Below are 20,021 nucleotides of genomic sequence, written 5' to 3' on the forward strand. Positions count from 1 at the left end.
ATTATTGTTTTCACTCATTCGGTGTTCTTGGAAACTTTATAAAGCACAACTACTGCAAGTAATGAGAACTGACTCTACTGACAGTTCTCCCACATAGGAGGTGGAGTCATTATTACATGTTGTGGCAAGAACAGGGTAGGCTTTAGAAAACTGAAGATTATCCCCAACCCTAGTACTCTTCTCACAAGTTTATATCCTTCTGATTGTGTCCTTAGCTATTTGGCTAGCCTGACTTTTGTATGCATTTTATTCTATAGACTTTTTTTTTAAATTAAAAAGTAATACAGATGTTCACAGAAGAAATTAAAATAATAAAGAATGGTATAAAATGAAAAGATTAAAAGTCCCTTCCCATGACCTAATGCTATATCCAGCTCCCTAGATATTAAGTTTCTTATGATTACTTACAGAATGTAAATACATAGTTAAGTATGTATCTACTTATCTATCTTCTTATCTCTTTAAAAAAATAAATAAAAGTTATGATAACCTTCTTCTATATTTGATTATTTCGCTTTTCTATTTTAGAGATTTGTCTATATTAGCATGTGATTTACATTATTTATTTTTTATTTTTATTATACATATCCATGGGCCTTAGAGCTGACTGTCACCATTATTTTTAATTTCTCTATAGTATTCTATTGTATAAATGCATTATAATTTATGTAACCAGTCCCTTATATATGGACATCTCAATTTTTCCAGTCATTTGCTAATATAATAGCCAATACTATAAAAAATACTTTTACACGTGCTTTTAAAAAATTGAATTCATCAGTGTGCCACTTTACAGCTCACAGTAGTTTCTTTAAATGTCTCATCTTTCCTTTCTCATTGGGATTACTTACAATTGTTTAATCCAGATTTTGCATGTTAGATTTTTTCTCTTCCTTAAGCTATATTCCCCCTTTCACAGGTTTTGCCTGTCAGATATATATAGGTATGGCTATTCATTCCAACCTGTGCTTTCCTGAAGTTCTGATTGTGAACAGTATGTCTTTAGTTGCTAAAAGGAACTTCAAGATGACATGATTACTTTCTTCCATGATTCCTATCACTTCTTTTTTTTTCATCTGAAATCTAGAGTGGTCTTCCTTGTTGCTTTCTTAATCTTTACTACTACTTCTGAGAAAATATAAGATAATTACATCAAGTCCACAATTTATTAAATGTATAGAAATTATATATAAATAACTATGTTTAGATTGTGATTATTATTCTCAAAGACAATTTTACATAAGAAAAAGAACAAGGTAATGGAAAATGTACAATGTTAAAAATGGCTGTATTTAGTGATGGGACCATAGGTGACTAATTTTCTTTGTATTTTTTGTGTTTTTCAGATTTAAAGAAATCAGCATGTGTAACTTTTAAAATTAAAACAAAATTTAAAAATCTGTCACATATTCTGCTTTTATCAGAATTGGATTTTCATCAAATGTTTGGATGATTGAAATCTTCTAGCAGAGTTTATCTGATCTTTGTGCTAATTTGGGAAACTGTGTTAGGAAAACACTGTCCATATCCTCTAGCTGGCTCATGATCTGTTGCCTCTTTTCAAGATGATATAATGTCTGTTTTTCTTTTGTTTTATCCTTGTCCAAAAGCTATTTACCATAATCTCGGAATAAACCAAAAGCCATCACGCACTAAGATGCATGCACCCCCCCAACACACACAGGCATGCTTCCTCCCCGCACTCACACAAATACTTTCTCACACACACAAACATACACACAGCTACTCATTAGAAGTTCTCCATTGTGCCTGAAAGCAGCCAGCACTAAGGCCAACTTCAAGTATTATTCATAAAATCTGGACACATTTCGTCAGGCTTTTTCTGGCAAAAATAGAAAGACTTGATTGTTTGTAGAAGAGAACATTTCCAGCAATTAGATTGATACCAAAGATATTTTTTAAAAGATGTATTTGTGAATGTTCCATCATAACTGTGTTATGCAGAAAGAAATTCTTGAGTAGGACTAATACTATAAGATATTAAGGGGAGGCATGGATTATGTCTGCAAGGCACAGGTTGCCTATACCAATGACATGATGGGATAGTCATGTATAAGTCATACAAGGGTACTTTAAAAAGTTCATAGAAAGATTTGTATTATCTCTTAATTTTATTTTTCCTTAAACTTTTTGATGTACACTTGTAAAAATCTGAGTCAAGAGAATTTCTCCTTTGTGAGACTTTATATAAGGACATGCAAACACTTCTTTGCATGAATCAAGAGGAAGGCTGCTTTCTATGCAAAAGATCCTTTGCATTTAAAAAGATGAAGTCTGGTTTCTGTGGTTATTTTCTTGGTAAATTTACCATATTAAACATGAAATTTTGCCTGGATTCAGACATAAGAATTTTATGTTATTACTTCTGAAGATACTGTATATCATCCTGATAGCCTTGCTATCTGCTAGGGACCTTTGTAGGTACTACAGAAGCAGAGTGGCTAGACCGGTTTTGAAAAATGGCACATTTCCACATATAATACAAGGGCCTTAGAATTTGGTGATTAAGAACCTAGGCTTTGGAATCAGGTAGACCTTGATTCAAACCTCAAATACACAACATATTAGCAATGTGACTTTGGGTAAGTCACATAACCGTTCTAAAGATCCATTTCCTTGCCTGTCTAATTTTGAGAGTTAAACAACATAATGTATGTAAAGCCTTTAGCAGTGCCTATCATACTCAATAAATGGGAACTACACAATAATTATTATCATGATGATTATCAGTAGTACTATTAAGTGCTAACTGGATGTACCTTTCATCCCCAGTGCTCTCATCTCTGGCAGTATTTATTCTGCAGAGCCTTGGGGAAATGTCTCAGACAATGCCTCCCTGAGGTTTTGCCTTCTTTTACCTCATTAACTCTGTTTTGTCCAGACAGGTGAATGACACAAACAACAGTATGGTCATTTAATAGGAATGCTATGAGGTTTAGCAAAGCTTTGAAGTTTTTGGTCAGAAGAATGTCTAGAGTCACATTAATTAGTAATTTTTTAAGAAAAAAAAAAAAAAAAAAAAGCTAGGGCCGGCTCGTGGCTCACTCCGGAGAGTGCGGTGCTGATAACACCAAGGCCACAGGTTCGGATCCTATATAGGGATGGCCGGTTCGCTCACTGGCTGAGCGCGGTGCTGACACCACCAAGCTAAGGGTTAAGATCCCCTTACCAGTCATCTTTTTTTTTTTTTTAAAAAAAGCTAACTACTAAGAAGCAGGGATAGCCCAAAGTTATCATAGCTATTTTCAAAGAGTTTGGAAATGCTATAGAAGTTATTTTTAACCAGGTACAGAATAAGCCTCTTTCTCTTTAACATGCAGCCCCTGGGACATAAAGAGCCTCTCTCTGCAGTTTTTAAAGCAGTTCTTATGGATTGGTTCCACTTCTTGTCTGAGGAAAACTCCTGCACCTGGGCAAGCCCTTCTTGGTAACAGAAGCCAAAGGCAATGTTTGGATCTACCATTAAATTAGAGCTTGTTGGGAGTTCTGAAAACAAAACCCTGATTTGTTCCAGCAACAGTGTTATTTGAACAGTGCCTGGAACACAGTAGGACCTCAAGTTATATTTGCTGAGTGAATGGATGAATGGATGGATGAGGAGGTAACTTGGTGATGTTTCTCTTTGTGTTCTGACTTCAGAGGCACCAGAAACTGTACAGCCGGGTGCCACAGCCCAGCCTGCCAGCTCACATTCTTTGCCACACATTAAGCAGCAGCTGTGGAATGAAGAATGCTACCATGGCAAGCTGAGCAGGAAGGCAGCAGAGAGCCTCTTGGTAAAGGATGGGGACTTTTTGGTTCGAGAGAGTGCAACATCCCCTGGCCAATATGTACTAAGTGGACTACAGGGAGGCCAGGCAAAACATCTTCTCCTGGTGGATCCTGAAGGCAAGGTATCATTGACTTCTTATTACAGGTTTCATAGGATGTTGTTTTATAATGATACTCTGAAAGGTGTCCAAAACCTGGTATTGAATAGTGTTCAAGGCTAAGTGTTTACTTTTTCTTGAACCTTCCAGCTGGAGCTGGAATATAGGCTAGTGGAGGGGTTAGAGTGGGAGGCCACCCTGGAGTATCAGGTACAGGATAGCCTGTTTGTGCTCTTCTCAGTTCAATTCAATGATTTAAATGAATACCCACTACATGGAAGTAAAGGGATTCAGCTGACTATTGTTTAGTATCACATAAGTAATCTTGCTCTCAGGGTGCTTATAATTTCATAAAACAGGTGCTTAAATAATTATAATAAGGCTGAATGAGATATGAATGGTTCAACAAAAGTATTATGGTATTTCCCTGGATAGAGAGGTTATTCTAGCTGAGGCAAATTGAGAAGGCTTCTTTTAGGGTCTGACATGCAAGGTGACATGTATGGTGAAAGAGAGCAGAAATTCCAGTGGAGAACATTTGGAATATAGGGAAGGAATCACAGGAGCAGAGGAATAGAACAGTATTAAGCCAGTAGAAGATATATGGCTGGAGCAGAAGATGCCTGTAGACAGAAAATAATCCTGGAAAGTTAGGTTAGAGCCATCATGTGAGATGGGAATGTAGATCAAAGCCTAATTTACCAGACAGTGGGGAGGCATTGGTAGTTTTGGAGAGGAGGAATGATGCATTCAAAGCCTATGTGAGTCATGATGTCCATAGAATGGCAGAAGTGGGAATCCCAACCCTTGTGCCCCTACAGAAACACTGATTTAACAACTCTGTATGAACCAAAATACCTTTATGAGAATTCCAGAATTCAGTTAAGAAGTTGCAGTACCTTAGATAAACATAAAGTAAGAACAGCCATGTTGAAAAGGAGAAGGAGCAATTTCACTTTATCTGCATCAGCCCCTTCTCCAAGCCATTACAGCTAGGTTCCAAGAGAGAATGTCCTGGCCTACAACTTCTCCTGTAGGGGAGAGAGAGAAGGGTGGAGCATGCATCCAATATTCCAACTTTTAAGAGGGCTACCTGAGAGACTGGTTTCTATCTTGCCTCACATGGAGTGCTGATGGAACCAGCATAGTTTGGATGCCTGATAGCCACCGAGAACAAAAATGAGTGCAGGGTATCTTGCTGCAGCTGGCATTCCTCAGTGCAATTAGGAGATAGTGCACAACTTGAGGCCTCTCCCTCAGTAGCTAAATGGATAAAAAAACAAGATCCAACTATATTCTATCTGCAAGAGACTCACTTTAGATTTAAGGATACACATAGGCCGAAAGTGAAAAAATAGAAAAAGATTTTCCATGAAAATGATTACCAAAAGAGATCAAGGATGGCCATACTTATAGCAGACAGAATAGACTTTAAGTAAAAATTATGAAAAGAGACAAGGAAGGACATGATAGAATGATTAAAAGTGTCAGTTCCCCAGGAATATGTAACAGTTATAAATATATATGCACCCAACATCAGAGCACCCAAATATATAAGGAAAACATTGACAGAACTGAAGAGAGAATTAGACAGCAGCACAAAAATAGTAAGGGATCTCAATACCCACTTTCAATAATGGATAGAACATCAGACGGAAGATGAACAAGGAAACAGAGAACTTAAACATCACTATAGACCAAATGGATCTTGCAGATATATACAGAACTTTCCATCCAACAGCAGCAGAATACGTATTCTTCTCAAGTGCACACAGAACATTCTCCAAGATAGATCACATATTCGGTCAGAAAACAAATTTTAACAAATTCAAGAAGATTGAAATTATACCCAATATCAATGGAATTAAACAATAAATTAATGGCAGAGGAAAACTGGTATTTTCACACAAATGTGGAAATTAAACAGTACACTCTTGAACAACCAATGAGTCAAAGAAGAAATAAAAAGGGATATTAGAAAATATTTTGGGACTTTTGAATTGTGGCGCCTATGAGTTCGTGAGATGCGGCATGGAGTTGGGCCTCTTGCTGGAGCCAGGGATACATCCAGATCAAGATAAAGAACATTTCCAGCATCCAATAAGATTCCCTGTGTTCATTCCTAGTCATTACCACCCCTTATCTTCCCAGAGCATTTTGAATGCTGCTGTTGTCATAGACCAAAGCCAATGTGCCTGATATCAGTGAAGACTCTGAACCCTTGGGCTTTGGCAAAATTTGGGCTCCTGAAGTGCACATGGAAATCTGCCTGCTGAACATTGGACTGCCACACGAACTCCTGCTTGCCACCAAAGAAGACCCTTACCAGATGTGTTCCCTGGACTTTGGACTTCCCAGCCTTCAAAACTACTGATAGGCCAGTAAGAAAAAAAGAAGCTATAGAAGTTTCAATCTATATTGGACAGTTAAACTTAAGGATAAGGAGTAATAATGACTAGGTAAGAGTAGTGCTGAAAAAGATTTGAATTTGTAAGAAATCAAGAATTGAGTTCTCTGTGCTCTCTCTCTGGTTCCACCATCTTGCAATGTGAGACCTCTGGGTCACTGTTGCCACCACCAGATGGACTTTGGACTCCCCAGCCTCAGAAACTGGGTGGTGGGAACTCCACAGGGACCACACTGCTGCCACGTGATCCAGCAGCCCGACCCAATGCATACGGAGCACAGAGATGTCCAGCAAGGGAGATAGCTCCGTAGAGTCCACACACCCTGTGGGGGGGCCGCCACTGCGCAATCCAGCAGCAGGTAGGCTTCACCTCCGCCACCCAGCTCCATTCCAAGCCCAGCCTAGCGTGCACAGAGCAGGGAGACATCCTGCAAGGGAAGGGGAAGCTCTGCAGAGACCACATGATCTGCGGTGCCATGGCGCATCCTAGCAGCCTGAGCCAGAGCGCACGGAACAGGGAGAAGTCCAGCATGGGAGGTGGAAGCTCAGCAGAGACCACACACCCTGTGGTACAGCCCCATGATCCAGCAGCCCGGCAGAGTCCAAGCTGACCAGAGAGGTGGCTCCCTGGAGAGGCCCAAGACCCGAGGCAACCACACACACAAGGCACTAGTGGCCAACTGAGCAGTCACCGAGGTAGCCATACCAAATTGGCAACCACAGCAACATCTTAGTCAGTCAATAGTGTCAAACCTGTGGACTGTGAAACCCCCTGCCACAATGAATAAACATCAAAGAAAAGATACCAGAAATACGAAAAATCAAGAAAGTACACCACCAAAGGATAATAACTCTCAAGCTCTAGATCCTATAGAACAAGAAGCCCTTGAAATGACTGACAAGGAATTTTGAGTGATAATTCTAAGGAAACTGAATAAGATACAAGAAAACTCAGCTAGACATCATGATGAAATGAGGAAAAGTATACAGGACCTGAAAGAGGAAATGTACAAGGAAATCAATGCCCTGAAAAAAAATGTAGCAGAACTTGCTGAACTGAAGAAGTCATTCAGAGAAATAAAAACACAACGGAGAGTTTAACCAGCAGGCTTGTGGAAGTTGAAGAGAGTACCTCTGAACTTGAAGATGGGCTGTTTGAAATAACACAAGCAGACAAAAAAGAAAAAAGAAAAAAGAATCAAAGACATTGAAGAAAATCTGAGAGAGATATCAGACAACCTTAAGCACTCAAATATCTGAGTCATGGGTATTCCAGAATGGGAGGAAAACGGAGATTGCATTGAAAACATATTCAACAAAATAGTGGCAGAAAACTTCCCAGGTATAGGAAAAATCACAGATCTTCAGATCCAGGAAGCTCAACGATCTCCAAACGTATTCAACCCAAAAAGGTCTTCTCCAAGACATGTTGTAGTCAAACTGGCAAAGCTCAAAGACAAAGAGAGAATCTTAAAAGCTGCAAGAGAGAAGCATCAAATCACCTATAAGGGAGCCCCAATCAGGCTAACATCAGACTTTTCATCACAAACCCTAAAAGCCAGAAAGGAATGGGATGATATATTCAAAATACTGAAAGATAGAGATTGTCAGCCAAGAATACTCTACCCTGCAAGGCTATCCTTCCAAAATGAAGGGCAAATAGTATATTTCTCAGATGGACAAAAACTGCGGGAGTTCACCACCACATGACCACCCTTACAGGAAATCCTCAAGGGAGTACTGAGTTTGGTTCCTGAAAAATAACTACCACTGTCATAAAAAGCCAAGAAAAATCAAAACTCACTAGTATAATCAAAATGGCATCCATGAAAAGAAAACAAACAAAAACACTATCTACAACCTAAGGAACCAACAAACACAGAAACCAAACAGTAAATCAGAAAGCAAGGAGCAAAGGACACCTAACCAAACAATAATCAATAAAATGCTAGGAATAAATCAACACTTTTCAATAACAACTCTTAATGTAAAAGGCTTAAATTCCCCAATCAAAAGACACAGACTGGCTGACTGGATTAAAAAGGAGGACTCAACTATATGCTGCCTTCAAGAGACCCACTTCACCCATAAAGACTCACATAGACTAAGAGTGAAAGGACGGAAAAAGATTTACCATGCAAACAGAAAAGAAAAACGATCTGGAGTAGCTATTCTTCTATCTGACAAAATAGACTTTAAACCAAAAACCATAAAAAGGGACAATGAGGGACACTACTTAATGATAAAAGGACTGATCCATCAAGAAGACATAACAATCATAAATATGTACGCACCCAATGTTGGAGCAGCCAGATTTATAAAACAAACTCTATTAGACCTAAAGAAGGAAATAGACACTAATACCATAATAGCAGGGGACCTGAACACCCCACTGTCAATATTGGACAGATCATCTAGTCAAAGAATCAGCAGAGAAACACAAGATCTAAACAATACTCTAGACCAAATGGACTTGGCAGATATCTACAGAACATTCCATCCAACAACCTCAGAATATTCATTCTTCTCATCAGCACATGGATCATTCTCCAGGATAGATCAAATATTAGGTCACAAATCAAGTCTCAATAAATTCAAAAAAATTGGAATTATCCCATGTATTTTCTCAGACCACAATGGATTAAAATTAGAAATCAATAACAAACGAAATTCTGGAAACTATACAAACACATGGAAATTAAACAGCATTCTACTTAATGACATATGGGTCCAAGAAGAAATCAAGCAGGAAATCAAAAAATTTATTGAAACTAATGAAAATAATGATACATCATACCAAAACCTCTGGGATACTGCAAAAGCAGTATTAAGGGGGAAATTTATTGCATTAAATGCTCACCTCAGAAGAATGGAAAGATGGCAAGTGAACAACCTAACACTTCACCTTAAAGAACTAGAAAAACAAGAACAATCCAAACCTAAAGTTAGCAGATGGAAAGAAATCATTAAGATCAGAGCAGAACTTAATGAAATTGAAACCCAAAAAACAATACAAAAGATCAATGAATCAAAAAGTTAGTTTTTTGAAAAGATAAATAAAATTGACAAGCCATTAGCATGGCTAACAAAAAAAAAGAAGAGAGAATATTTAAATAACAAAAATTAGAATTGAAAAAGGCGATATTACAACTGATTCATCTGAAATACAAGGAATCATTCAAGACTACTATTAACAACTATATGCCAACAAATTTGAAAATCTGGTGGAAATGGATAAATTTCTGGACACGCACAAGCTCCCAAAACTAAGCCATGAAGACATAAAAAATCTGAACAGACCAATAACAATAAAGGAGATTGAAGCTGTTATCAGAAGGCTCCCAACAAAGAAAAGCTCAGGACCAGATGGATTCACAGCAGAATTTTACCAAACATTCAAAGAGGAATTGACACCGATTCTTTACAAACTATTCCAAAAGATTGAAACGGACGCAAATCTCCCAAACTCATTCTATGAAGCAAACATCATCCTGATACCAAAACCAGGTAAAGATACAACCAAAAAAGAAAACTACAGGCCAATATCCTTGATGAATATAGATGCAAAAATCCTAACTATAATACTAGCAAACAGAATACAGCAACACATACGTAAAATTATTCACCACGAACAAGTGGGATTCATCCCAGGGATGCAAGGTTGGTTCAACATACGCAAATCAATAAATGTGATACACCATATTAATAAAATCAAACACAAGGACCATATGATCATCTCTATAGATGCTGAAAAGGCATTTGATAAAATTCAACACTCATTCATGAGAGAAGACCTTCTATAAGTAGGTATAGATGGAAAGTATCTCAACATAATTAAAGCCATATATGATAAACCCACTGCTAATATCATCCTGAATGGGGAAAAGCTGAAAGCTTTTCCTTTAAGAACAGGAACTAGACAAGAATGCCCACTCTCACCCCTCCTATTCAACATAGTGTTGGAAGTACTAGCCAGAGCAATCAGAGAAGAGAAGGAAATAAAGGGCATCCAGATTGGAAAAGATGAAGTCAAACTGTCCCTGTTTGCAGAAGACATGATCCTATGTATCGAACAGCCTAAAGCCTCTGCAAAAGAACTCTTGGAGTCGATAAATGATTTCAGCACAGTAGCAGGATACAAAATCCACACACAAAAATCAGTAGCATTTCTATTCTCCAATAGTGAACATGCAGAAAGAGAAATCAAGAAAGCCTACCCATTTACAGTAGCCACCAAAAAAATAAAATACTTAGGAATTGAGTTAACCAAGGATGTGAAAAATCTCTATAATGAGAACTACAAACCACTGCTGAGAGAAATTAGAGAGGATACAAGAAGATGGAAAGATATCCCATGCTCTTGGATTGGAAGAATCAACATAGTGAAAATGTCCATACTACCCAAAGTGATATACAAATTCAATGCAATCTCCATCAAAATTCTGATGACATTTTTCTCAGAAATGGAAAAAACTCTCCAGACATTTATATGGAACAATAAAGGACCACGCATAGCCAAAGCAATGCTGAGCAAAAAAAAATAAAGCTGGAGGCATAACACTACCTGACTTTAAGCTATACTACAAAGCTATAATAACCAAAACAGTATGGTACTGGCATAAAAACAGACACACTGACCAATGGAATAGAATAGAGAATCCAGAAATCAACCCACACACCTACAGCCATCTGATCTTTGGCAAAGGCACCAAGCCTATACCCTGGGGAAGAGACTGCCTCGTTAGCAAATGGTGTTGGGAGAACTGGATATCAATATGCAGGAGAATGAAACTAGACCCATACCTTTCACCATACACTAAAGTCAACTCAAAATGGATTAAAGAATTAAATATACACCCTGAAACAATAAAACTTCTTAAAGAAAACATAGGAGAAACACTTCAGGAAATAGGACTGGACACAGACTTCATGAATACGACCCCAATAGCACAGGCAACCAAAGGAAGAATAAACAAATGGGATTATATCAAACTAAGGAGCTTCTGCACAGCAAAAGAAACAATTAACAGAGTTAAAAGACAACCAACAGAGTGCGAGAAAATATTTGCAAAGTATACATCCGACAAAGGATTAATATCCAGAATATATAAGGAACTCAAACAACTTTACAAGAAAAAAACAAGCAACCCAATTAAAAAATGGGCAAAAGAGCTAAGCAGGCATTTATCTAAGGAAGATATACAAATGGCCAACAGACATATGAAAAAATGCTCAACATCACTCAGCATCCGGGAAATGCAAATCAAAACTACACTGAGATATCATCTCACTCCAGTTAGGATGGCTAAAATCCAAAAGACTCTGAACGATAAATGCTGGCAAGGTTGTGAAGGAAAAGGAACTCTCATACATTGTTGGTGGGACTGCAAAATGGTGCAGCCTCTATGGAAAATGGTATGGAGGTTCCTCAAACAATTGCCGATAGATCTGCCATATGACCCAGCTATCCCACTGTTGGGAATATACCCAGAGGAATGGAAATCATCAAGTCGAAGGTATACCTGTTCCCCAATGTTCATCGCAGCACTCTTTACAATAGCCAAGAGTTGGAACCAGCCCAAATGTCCATCATCGGATGAGTGGATAGGGAAAATGTGGTATATCTACACAATGGAATACTACTCAGCTATAAAAATGAATGAAATACTGCCGTTTGCAACGACATGGATGGACCTTGAGATAATTATATTAAGTGAAACGAGTCAGGCACCAAAAGAGAAATACCACATGTTCTCACTTATTGGTGGGAGCTAAAAATAAATAAATAAATTCTCTCTCACACACACACACACATACACACACACAAAAAAAAAAACCGGGGTGGGGGTGGGGGAAGAAGACATAACAACTACAATTCCTTGAAGTTGATACGACAAGCAAACAGAAAGGACATTGTTGGGAAGGAGGGAGGAGAGGGATGAGGGAGGGAGGTTTCGGTAATGGGCCACAATAATCAACCACATTGTATATCGACAAAATAAAATTAAAAAAAAAAAAAGAAAATATTTTGGGACAAATGACAATGAAAACATAACATACCAAAACTCGTGAGATGCATCAAAAGCAGTACTAAGGGGGAAAGTTGTAATGATAAATGCCTACATTAAAAAAGAAGAAAGATTTCAAATAAATGATCTAACTTTGTACCCCAAAGAACTCGAAAAAGAACAAACTAAGCCCAAATTTATCAGCAGAAGTAATTACATTTAGAGCAGAAATAAATGAAATAGAGAATATAAAAAGTTAATGATACTAAGAATTGATTTTTTGAGAAGATCATCAAAACTGGACAAAACTTTAGCTGAGGTAAGTAAGAAAAAAAGAGCAAAGACTGAAATAAATATAATCAGAAACAGAAGTCATTACAATAGATGCAACAAAATTAAGAGGATTATAAGAGACTCCTATGGACAATTATACACCAACAAATTAGATACCCTAGAAGAAATGGATAAATTCCCAAACACATAAAACTTACATAGACTGAATCATGAAGAAACAGAAAGTCTGAACAGACCTATAACTAGTAAGGAGATTGAATTAGTAATCAAAAACCTTTCAACAAAGACAAGCCCAGGACCAGATGGTTTCAGGGGTGAATTCTAGAAAATATTTGAAGAAGCATTAGCACCATACTTGCTCACACTCCTCCAAAAATTGAAGAGGAGGGAGCTCTTCCAAACTCATTTTATAAGGCTAGCTTTATCCTGATACCAATGGGCAGAAAAAGACATTAAAAAATGGAAACCTGAATTCAACAGGACATTAAAAGGATCATACACCATGACCAAGTGAGATTTCTCCCTGGGATGTAAGGATGATTCATTGTACAAAAATCAATCAATGTGATATTCTATATTAAAGGAACAAGGGATAAAAATCAAATGATCATCTCAATTGATGCAGAAAAAGCATTTTTCAAAGTTCAACACCCTTTCATGATAGAAACACTAAAAAAACAGGAATAAAAGGAAATTACCTGAACATAATAAAGGCCATATATGAAAAGCCTGCAGCTGACATTAAACTCAATGATGAAAAACTAAAGGTTTTCCTTCACAATTAGGAAGAAGACAAGGATGCTCACTTTTGCCACTTCTAGTCAACATAATACTTGAAGTATTAGCCAGAGCTGTTAGGCAAGAAGAAGAAATAAAAAGCATTCAAATCAGAAAGGAAGAAGTAAAATTATCTCTGCAGGTGACATGATCTTGTATGTAAAAAATCAAGACTCCACAAAAATACTGTTAGAACTAATAGATGAATTCAGTAAAGTTGCAGGAAATACAAAACCAACATACAAAAATCAGTTGTATTTCTATGCACCAACAATGAACTATCCAAAAAGGAAATTAAAAAAGCAATTCATTTACAATAGCACCAAAACCAATAAAATACATAGGAATAAACTTAACCAAGAATGTGGAAGACTTGTATACTAAAAACTACAAAATATTGATGAAAGAAATCAAAGACATAAATAAATGAAGACATCCCGTGTTCATGGATTGGAAGACTTAATATTGTTAAAATGTCCATATAGCCAAAGCAATCTATAGATTCATTGTAATCCCTGTTAAATTCCCAGTGATATTTTTTAAAGACATAGGAAAAACAATCCTAAAATCTATATGGAACCAAAAAGAACCCTGAATAGCCAAAACAATTTTGAGAAAGATCAAAGTTGGAGGCCTCACGCTTCCTGATTAATCAAAACAGCACGGTACTGGCATAAAGACAGACATATAGGTCAATGGAACAGAATACAGAGCCCAGAAATAAACCACTTGTATATAGTCAAATGGTCTTCAACAAGGGTGCCAAGACTACACAATGGGGAAAGAATAGTCTTTTCATCAAATGGTGCTGGGAAAACTAGATATCCACGTGCAGAAGAGTAGAATTGGATACTTATTTTACACTATACAGAAAATCAACTCAAAATGGATTAAAGACTTAAACATGAGACCTGAAACTATAAAACTCCTAGGAGAAAACATAGGGTAAAGAATCTTCATAACATTTGTCTTGGCAAATTTCTGAGATAAGATCTCAAAAACACAGGCCACAGGCAGCAAAAACAAAAATAGAGAAGTGGGACTACATTAAACTAAAAATCTATTGCACAGCAAAGGAAAATCAACACAGTGAAAAGACAATCTGCAGTATGGGAGAAACTATTTGCAAACCATATATCTGACAAAGAGTTTATATCCAAAATATGTGAGTATAAGGAACTCCTACAATTTCAGTAGCAAAAAAACAGATAACCAAATTTAAAATATAGGCAAAGGGCTTGAATAGATATTTCTCCAAAGAAGACATACAAATAGGTATATGAAAAGGTGTTCAACATTGCTAATCATCAGTGAAATACAAATCAAAACCACAATGAGATATCACCTCACACCTGTTAAAATAGCCATTACAAAAAATAAAAAAAAAAAAAACCACCAGAAAATAACAAGTGTTTGCAATGATGTACAGAAATTGGAGTCCTTATGCACTATTGGTGGGATGTAAAATCATGCAGCTGCTATGAAAAACAGTTTGGAGGTTCCTCAGAAATTAAAAATAAAACTACCATATGATCTAGCAACCTCATTTTTGCGTAAGTATCCTAAAGAATTAAAATCAGGATCTACAAGAGATATTTGCATTCCTTTGTTCACTGCAGCCTTACTCACAATAGCCAAGAGGTGGAAACAACTTAAAGATACGTTGACAGATGAATGGATAAAGAAAATATGGTATACACATGGAATATTATTCAATAATAAAAAAGAAGGAAATCTCATCGTATGCTACAGTGTTCTCAAGAACCTTGAGAACATTATGTTAAGTAAAATAGGCCAGGCACAGAAGGACAAATATTGCAATATTCTACTTATATAAGGTATTTGTAGTAGTCAAACTAACAGAAGCAGAAAGTAGAATGATGGTTGCAAGGGGCTGGGGGGAGGGGGAAACGGGGAGTTGCTATAGAGTTTCAGTTATGCAAGATGAAAAAGTTCTAGAGATCTGTTGTACAACATTGTGCTTATAGTCAAAAATGCTGTAACATACACTCAAAACTCTGGTAAGAGGGTAGATCTCAAATTATGTTTTTTATCACAATTAGGAAAAAAGTCTATGTGAGTGGGGTCACAACTACAAATGTCTGCAGGGCCAGGCCAGTACCGTAAGTGAGTAAAGCTGGGCAGGTCAAAGAGTGAACATAGGGTATAGTGTGCTGTGTTGAACTGGAAAGCACATGTCCTGAGTAAGGGATCAGTCACCACTCACTCCAGCTAATTGCAGCCCTGCAGGGTTGAGGTAGGGCCAGATTTGATTTTCCCAAAGAAGCTACAAAACCTGAGTTTAATGCAAACTGTTCCCATTTTTAATTGAAAATACTTAAAACTCCCTATGGATGACCCCCCTATTCTACTGCCTAGCAAACTAAAACATGTGGTGTAGTAGGCCACAGGATGGTCAGTTTATAATCTCTGTTCTAGGAGAGTTAATTTGGCATTTGTATGCAGGATCAATTAGAGAAAGACCAGGGATAGATGAAGTAATTAGGGGCTTCTAGGTAAAAAGCAGTGAATGCCTGAACCAGAACAGAGGCAGGAGAAATACAGATGGGAGAGCAGAGTGAGTTGGAATTGAGAACACAGACCGGCAGGAGTGAGTGGTCAGCTGATTTGGCATGGAGTGGGGATGAGATAGAGAAGATAAAAACTTCTTCAAGGTTTGGAGCCATTTGAGAGTAAGTTGGAGCCATGTGCCCTTCTCCTCTAAATCCTTGAAGGTATATTTACTAATAACAGGGATATTCTCTTCCTTAGCCATAACACAATTATCAAAATTGGGAAATTTAACCTTGATGCAATACTATTATCTAATTCATAGTCCATATTCAAATTCTATCAATTATTCCAATAGGTATGTATGTTTTTAATAAGCTAAAAGCTAGTATCTAGACTGAACTCGAAGAATCCCTTGTAAGAGAGCTAGCAGAATTACGTAACAAGGTACTCTCTGGCTGCCTGGCATTTCTCTCCTGGGTGGTTCCCAGCCAGCCTCCAAACAGGAGCATATGTATGACCAGGCTACCAAGACACCATGAATAGTAGTAATGTTTGTCTTCTGTCCATGCATTCATTGGGTGAGGATACAATAATACTAGGGAGGAAATTCCACAGGAGAAGGCATGACATAGGAAAATTGAGTTCCTTTGGCATGCAGGCAGTAAGTTCTGTGCAACAAATATTTATGAATAAGCGTCTATGAAGTCTGCGGGAGGGAAACATGAATGCCTATTAGAAAGCTCCAAGGAAGCTTCTTGGGGGAGACAGAATTTGTGTTGACCCTCCACAGAGAGGTAGAAATTCTCCAGAAGGGCCTGGTACCTGCAGAGACAGGGTAATATGGAAGCACTCTGCTTTATAGAAGGTAATTGTAATTCTGGGATTCACTCTTATATACAAACCAGTTAAATATTTATAGAAATGGTGACATAATAGAATATATCAAACAGTAATATTGCAAAGAGGTTGGTTGAAAATTTGGATGGGGTAACAAGTGTTTACCATTTTCCTAACCTGTGAGAATAGTTTAAAAATGTAATGGGGAATGAGCAAATTGTTTACTGAGGGATACAGAGTTGGAAAAAGTACCTTTTCTTTTCCTTATTCAGCAAAATATCTACTTTAGGGATATGTCTGGTTTTTCCTTCCTGATTTTCTACATCTTCCGGTAGAACTACTATTATTTAATCTAACTGTATTTGTACTTCTTTTTCAAGGTGAGGACCAAGGATCATGTATTTGATAATGTCGGCCACCTTATCAGATACCATATGGATAATAGTTTGCCAATTATCTCTTCTGGAAGCGAAGTAAGCCTTAAACAACCAGTGAGAAAAGATAATAATCCAGGACTTTTGCATTCCAACAAATGACAATATTGAAGCACCTTCTCACTGATATTTCAAGAAACTCCGTTTTGTGTTAGGATACAAAGATAATTCAAACTTTGTTTCTAGATAAAATAGAGTACAAACTGTAAAGTGCATCTTTCTGAGACCATCAAGGACTAGGTAGGTCCTTTATAAAACAAAGAACTAACAAAAATTGATATTTAGAAAATGAAAATAAGAGAAGAAGAGGATTGGTTCATTTGAAAAGAAATTATACGTGTGCACGGATATCACTTTTTAAGGTCATGTTGCATTGATAACAAGCTAAAAGCACAATATAAATTCCACATGCTAAAGACAACTTGAATGAACTGCTAGGGCAGTAGTATGTGCCTTTCAACTTGATAATTTGGGGACATTTTGATATTGGGGAGATTAGTTCTAAGTGTCTTCATGTTCTATAACTACAGAACCATTTGCCAAAAACACACACAAAAAAGGTTTTTCTTGATACAAAAAAAAGAAAGAATTTGCCTGATGGTGATTTTTATTACATTTTTTGTTTAGTAGCATTTTTCACTGCAATGTTAAAATAAATATGACATTGAATTCAGACTGTGTCTATGCCAGTGGAATCAGATCAAAAGCCACTGAATGTGCTGGTATGTTTTATTGGTCTGTCCCATCTGCTGGTTAAAGGGTTGGGGCTCAAATTCTCTGGCCTAGTATTTCTCAATCTTTGCTATTCAGACTGTTTGTATTATAGCATGTGACAAACTGAAGAGGCCAAATTTAGCAGTCATTTCTTATTTCATCATATTCTCTCCTGACTCCCCACCAAAGAAAAACACATGAGTACATGAATATAAAGACAGCAAACAAAACCTGTATTCTTTGTATTCAATATCCAAATTGGTTCCATTCTTCTTGAAAGTACAGAATTTATTTGGAAGTACAGGGGAATTTCCTCTTGACTGGTTGCCACTGAATCATAGTCTCTCACCTCCATGTACTGTTGGCACCTTTTCTAGATATGATCAGACAAAATGCAGGAGGGAGAAAACTTATTGAATGAAACAGTTGAAAAGATTTGCCACATGTAGACCAGCTGGTAACTGATAGCGTAATTAAGCATTGTGTAGAGAAAAGCACTAGGCTGGGGCTCCTCAGTGTGATCTTGGGCAAGTTTCTGAGCCTGCCTGGATTCCATTTTCCTTGTTTATAAAATCAGGGAGCTGGGCTAGGTGAATTCAGAGGTCTACTGCCGTTCTAACATAGTATGAGTTTATAAAAAGCAAGTTTTTTGTTTGTTAGGGGTCAATATTTATAACCAATCTGTATAGTTAAGTTAAACAATTCAGCTTTTTTTCCTTAGACTGTGTCGATGCTCACAGAATGAATGGCACAAATGAGATCAACATTCACATAATTCAGACCCCAAGCCTTTCAGTTTAAAACACTGAATCTTTGGAATAATACAGGTAATGATGGTAGAAGTGGATTTGGTTTGGTTTGAGTTGCAGAAAACAGCCTCACTCCTTTACTTGCCTTTTCATTTAGAGGTATGGCTGTTCTATAGAGTGTTTTGTTTGTTTGTTTGTTTTATCCTGAGTTATCTGGACAATTGCCTTAACTTCATTTCATTTTGGTTATGTAGATACAACTTAATCTTTGTAATTGTGATATAATTACTAAGTTTTAAATAAAATATGGGAAACTTCTTTTGGATTGAAATCATCAGAAACCAAGTTCATTAAACTCTCTTTTATGTAAAGGCTTATGATTTTATTTTATTTCTATTGCCATTGATTTCTTGCATAGGTTTGTTTTCTTTTATACAACTATGAAATTATATATTTTTCATCAGTTTTCCAAATGCTTTAGTTCTTGATCATCTGTCCTCATAAAGGGGATTATCAATGAAAACCTATGGGTAATCTAACCACTTTCATCAGAGACAGGACAGGGTTGTGGTCTCAGTCTGGCTGAGCAGTGTTAACTGGGTAGCAAGAAAGAGTTCCTGATGCAAATAGATGCAGAGAGTATAAGTGGTGTGAGCACTACACATGGAGAATCAGTATTTGACTATAATATAGTAGTTAGATAAGCGAGTTACTGCACTTACAAATACCACAGACACAGTTAAAACAAATGAAACAAAAGAAATATCTGCATGCTATTTTAATCTCACATTCTTATCTTCATCTGTCTTAAAGTGGAAATTCATTTGCCTATAACTACCTGTAAATGACTTTCTAAAAAAAAAATAAATGATTATTGCTTTGTGACAATTGACAGTATATGTCTGGTGTTTGGGATTTGGAAAATGTATCATTTGAAGGTGTATTGGGGTCCTGGCAGGAAACGTGGCTCACTCAAATTGGGTAATTCAAAGAGAGTTTAATAAAAGGACTATTTACAAAGGTGTGGGCCAGGGTATAGGGAAACCACAAAGGAGAATGCAGTGCCCTGTGGGGTGGAGGGAGCAGTTATAGAATCTGGAGAAACAATTCTGTGCAAAGGCTGCCTTTTAGGAGGGGCCTGTAGTGGAAGGATGCCATTAGCCTTGGTGACTCAACAGAGGTGGCTAGGGGCATTAATAACCTGACTTTTTCCTGCCCCGTCTCCCTGATTTCTGTTGGGATTCTCTCCTGGCCCAAGCAACTTGAAGACAGAAAGCAAGGAAGCTCCTTGATGCAGTCCTGAAGGTCAGCCTCCTGGGGCACACAGGAGGATGAAAAGTGTGGAGAGGGGATCTGCAAGGGTAAACAGAGTACATCCAGTACAGAGGACTTTTTTT

The 20,021-nt window shown here is 37.3% G+C and overlaps 1 protein-coding gene across 1 annotated transcript in view; it reads left to right on the forward strand.

Annotated features, from left to right (window-relative positions):
• The window catches only part of SHC4 (SHC adaptor protein 4), a 137,897-nt gene extending 120,634 nt beyond the window's left edge, over positions 1–17,263 (forward strand). Inside the window, exons 11-12 of the mRNA XM_063091762.1 lie at positions 3,661–3,914; positions 17,108–17,263. Coding sequence (XP_062947832.1) covers positions 3,661–3,914; positions 17,108–17,263 — 410 coding nt within the window. The remainder of the gene's footprint in view (positions 1–3,660; positions 3,915–17,107) is intronic.
• Positions 17,264–20,021: the final 2,758 nt, after the last annotated feature.

Source organism: Cynocephalus volans, chromosome 3, assembly GCF_027409185.1.
Source record: "Cynocephalus volans isolate mCynVol1 chromosome 3, mCynVol1.pri, whole genome shotgun sequence".
NCBI lineage: Eukaryota > Metazoa > Chordata > Mammalia > Dermoptera > Cynocephalidae > Cynocephalus > Cynocephalus volans.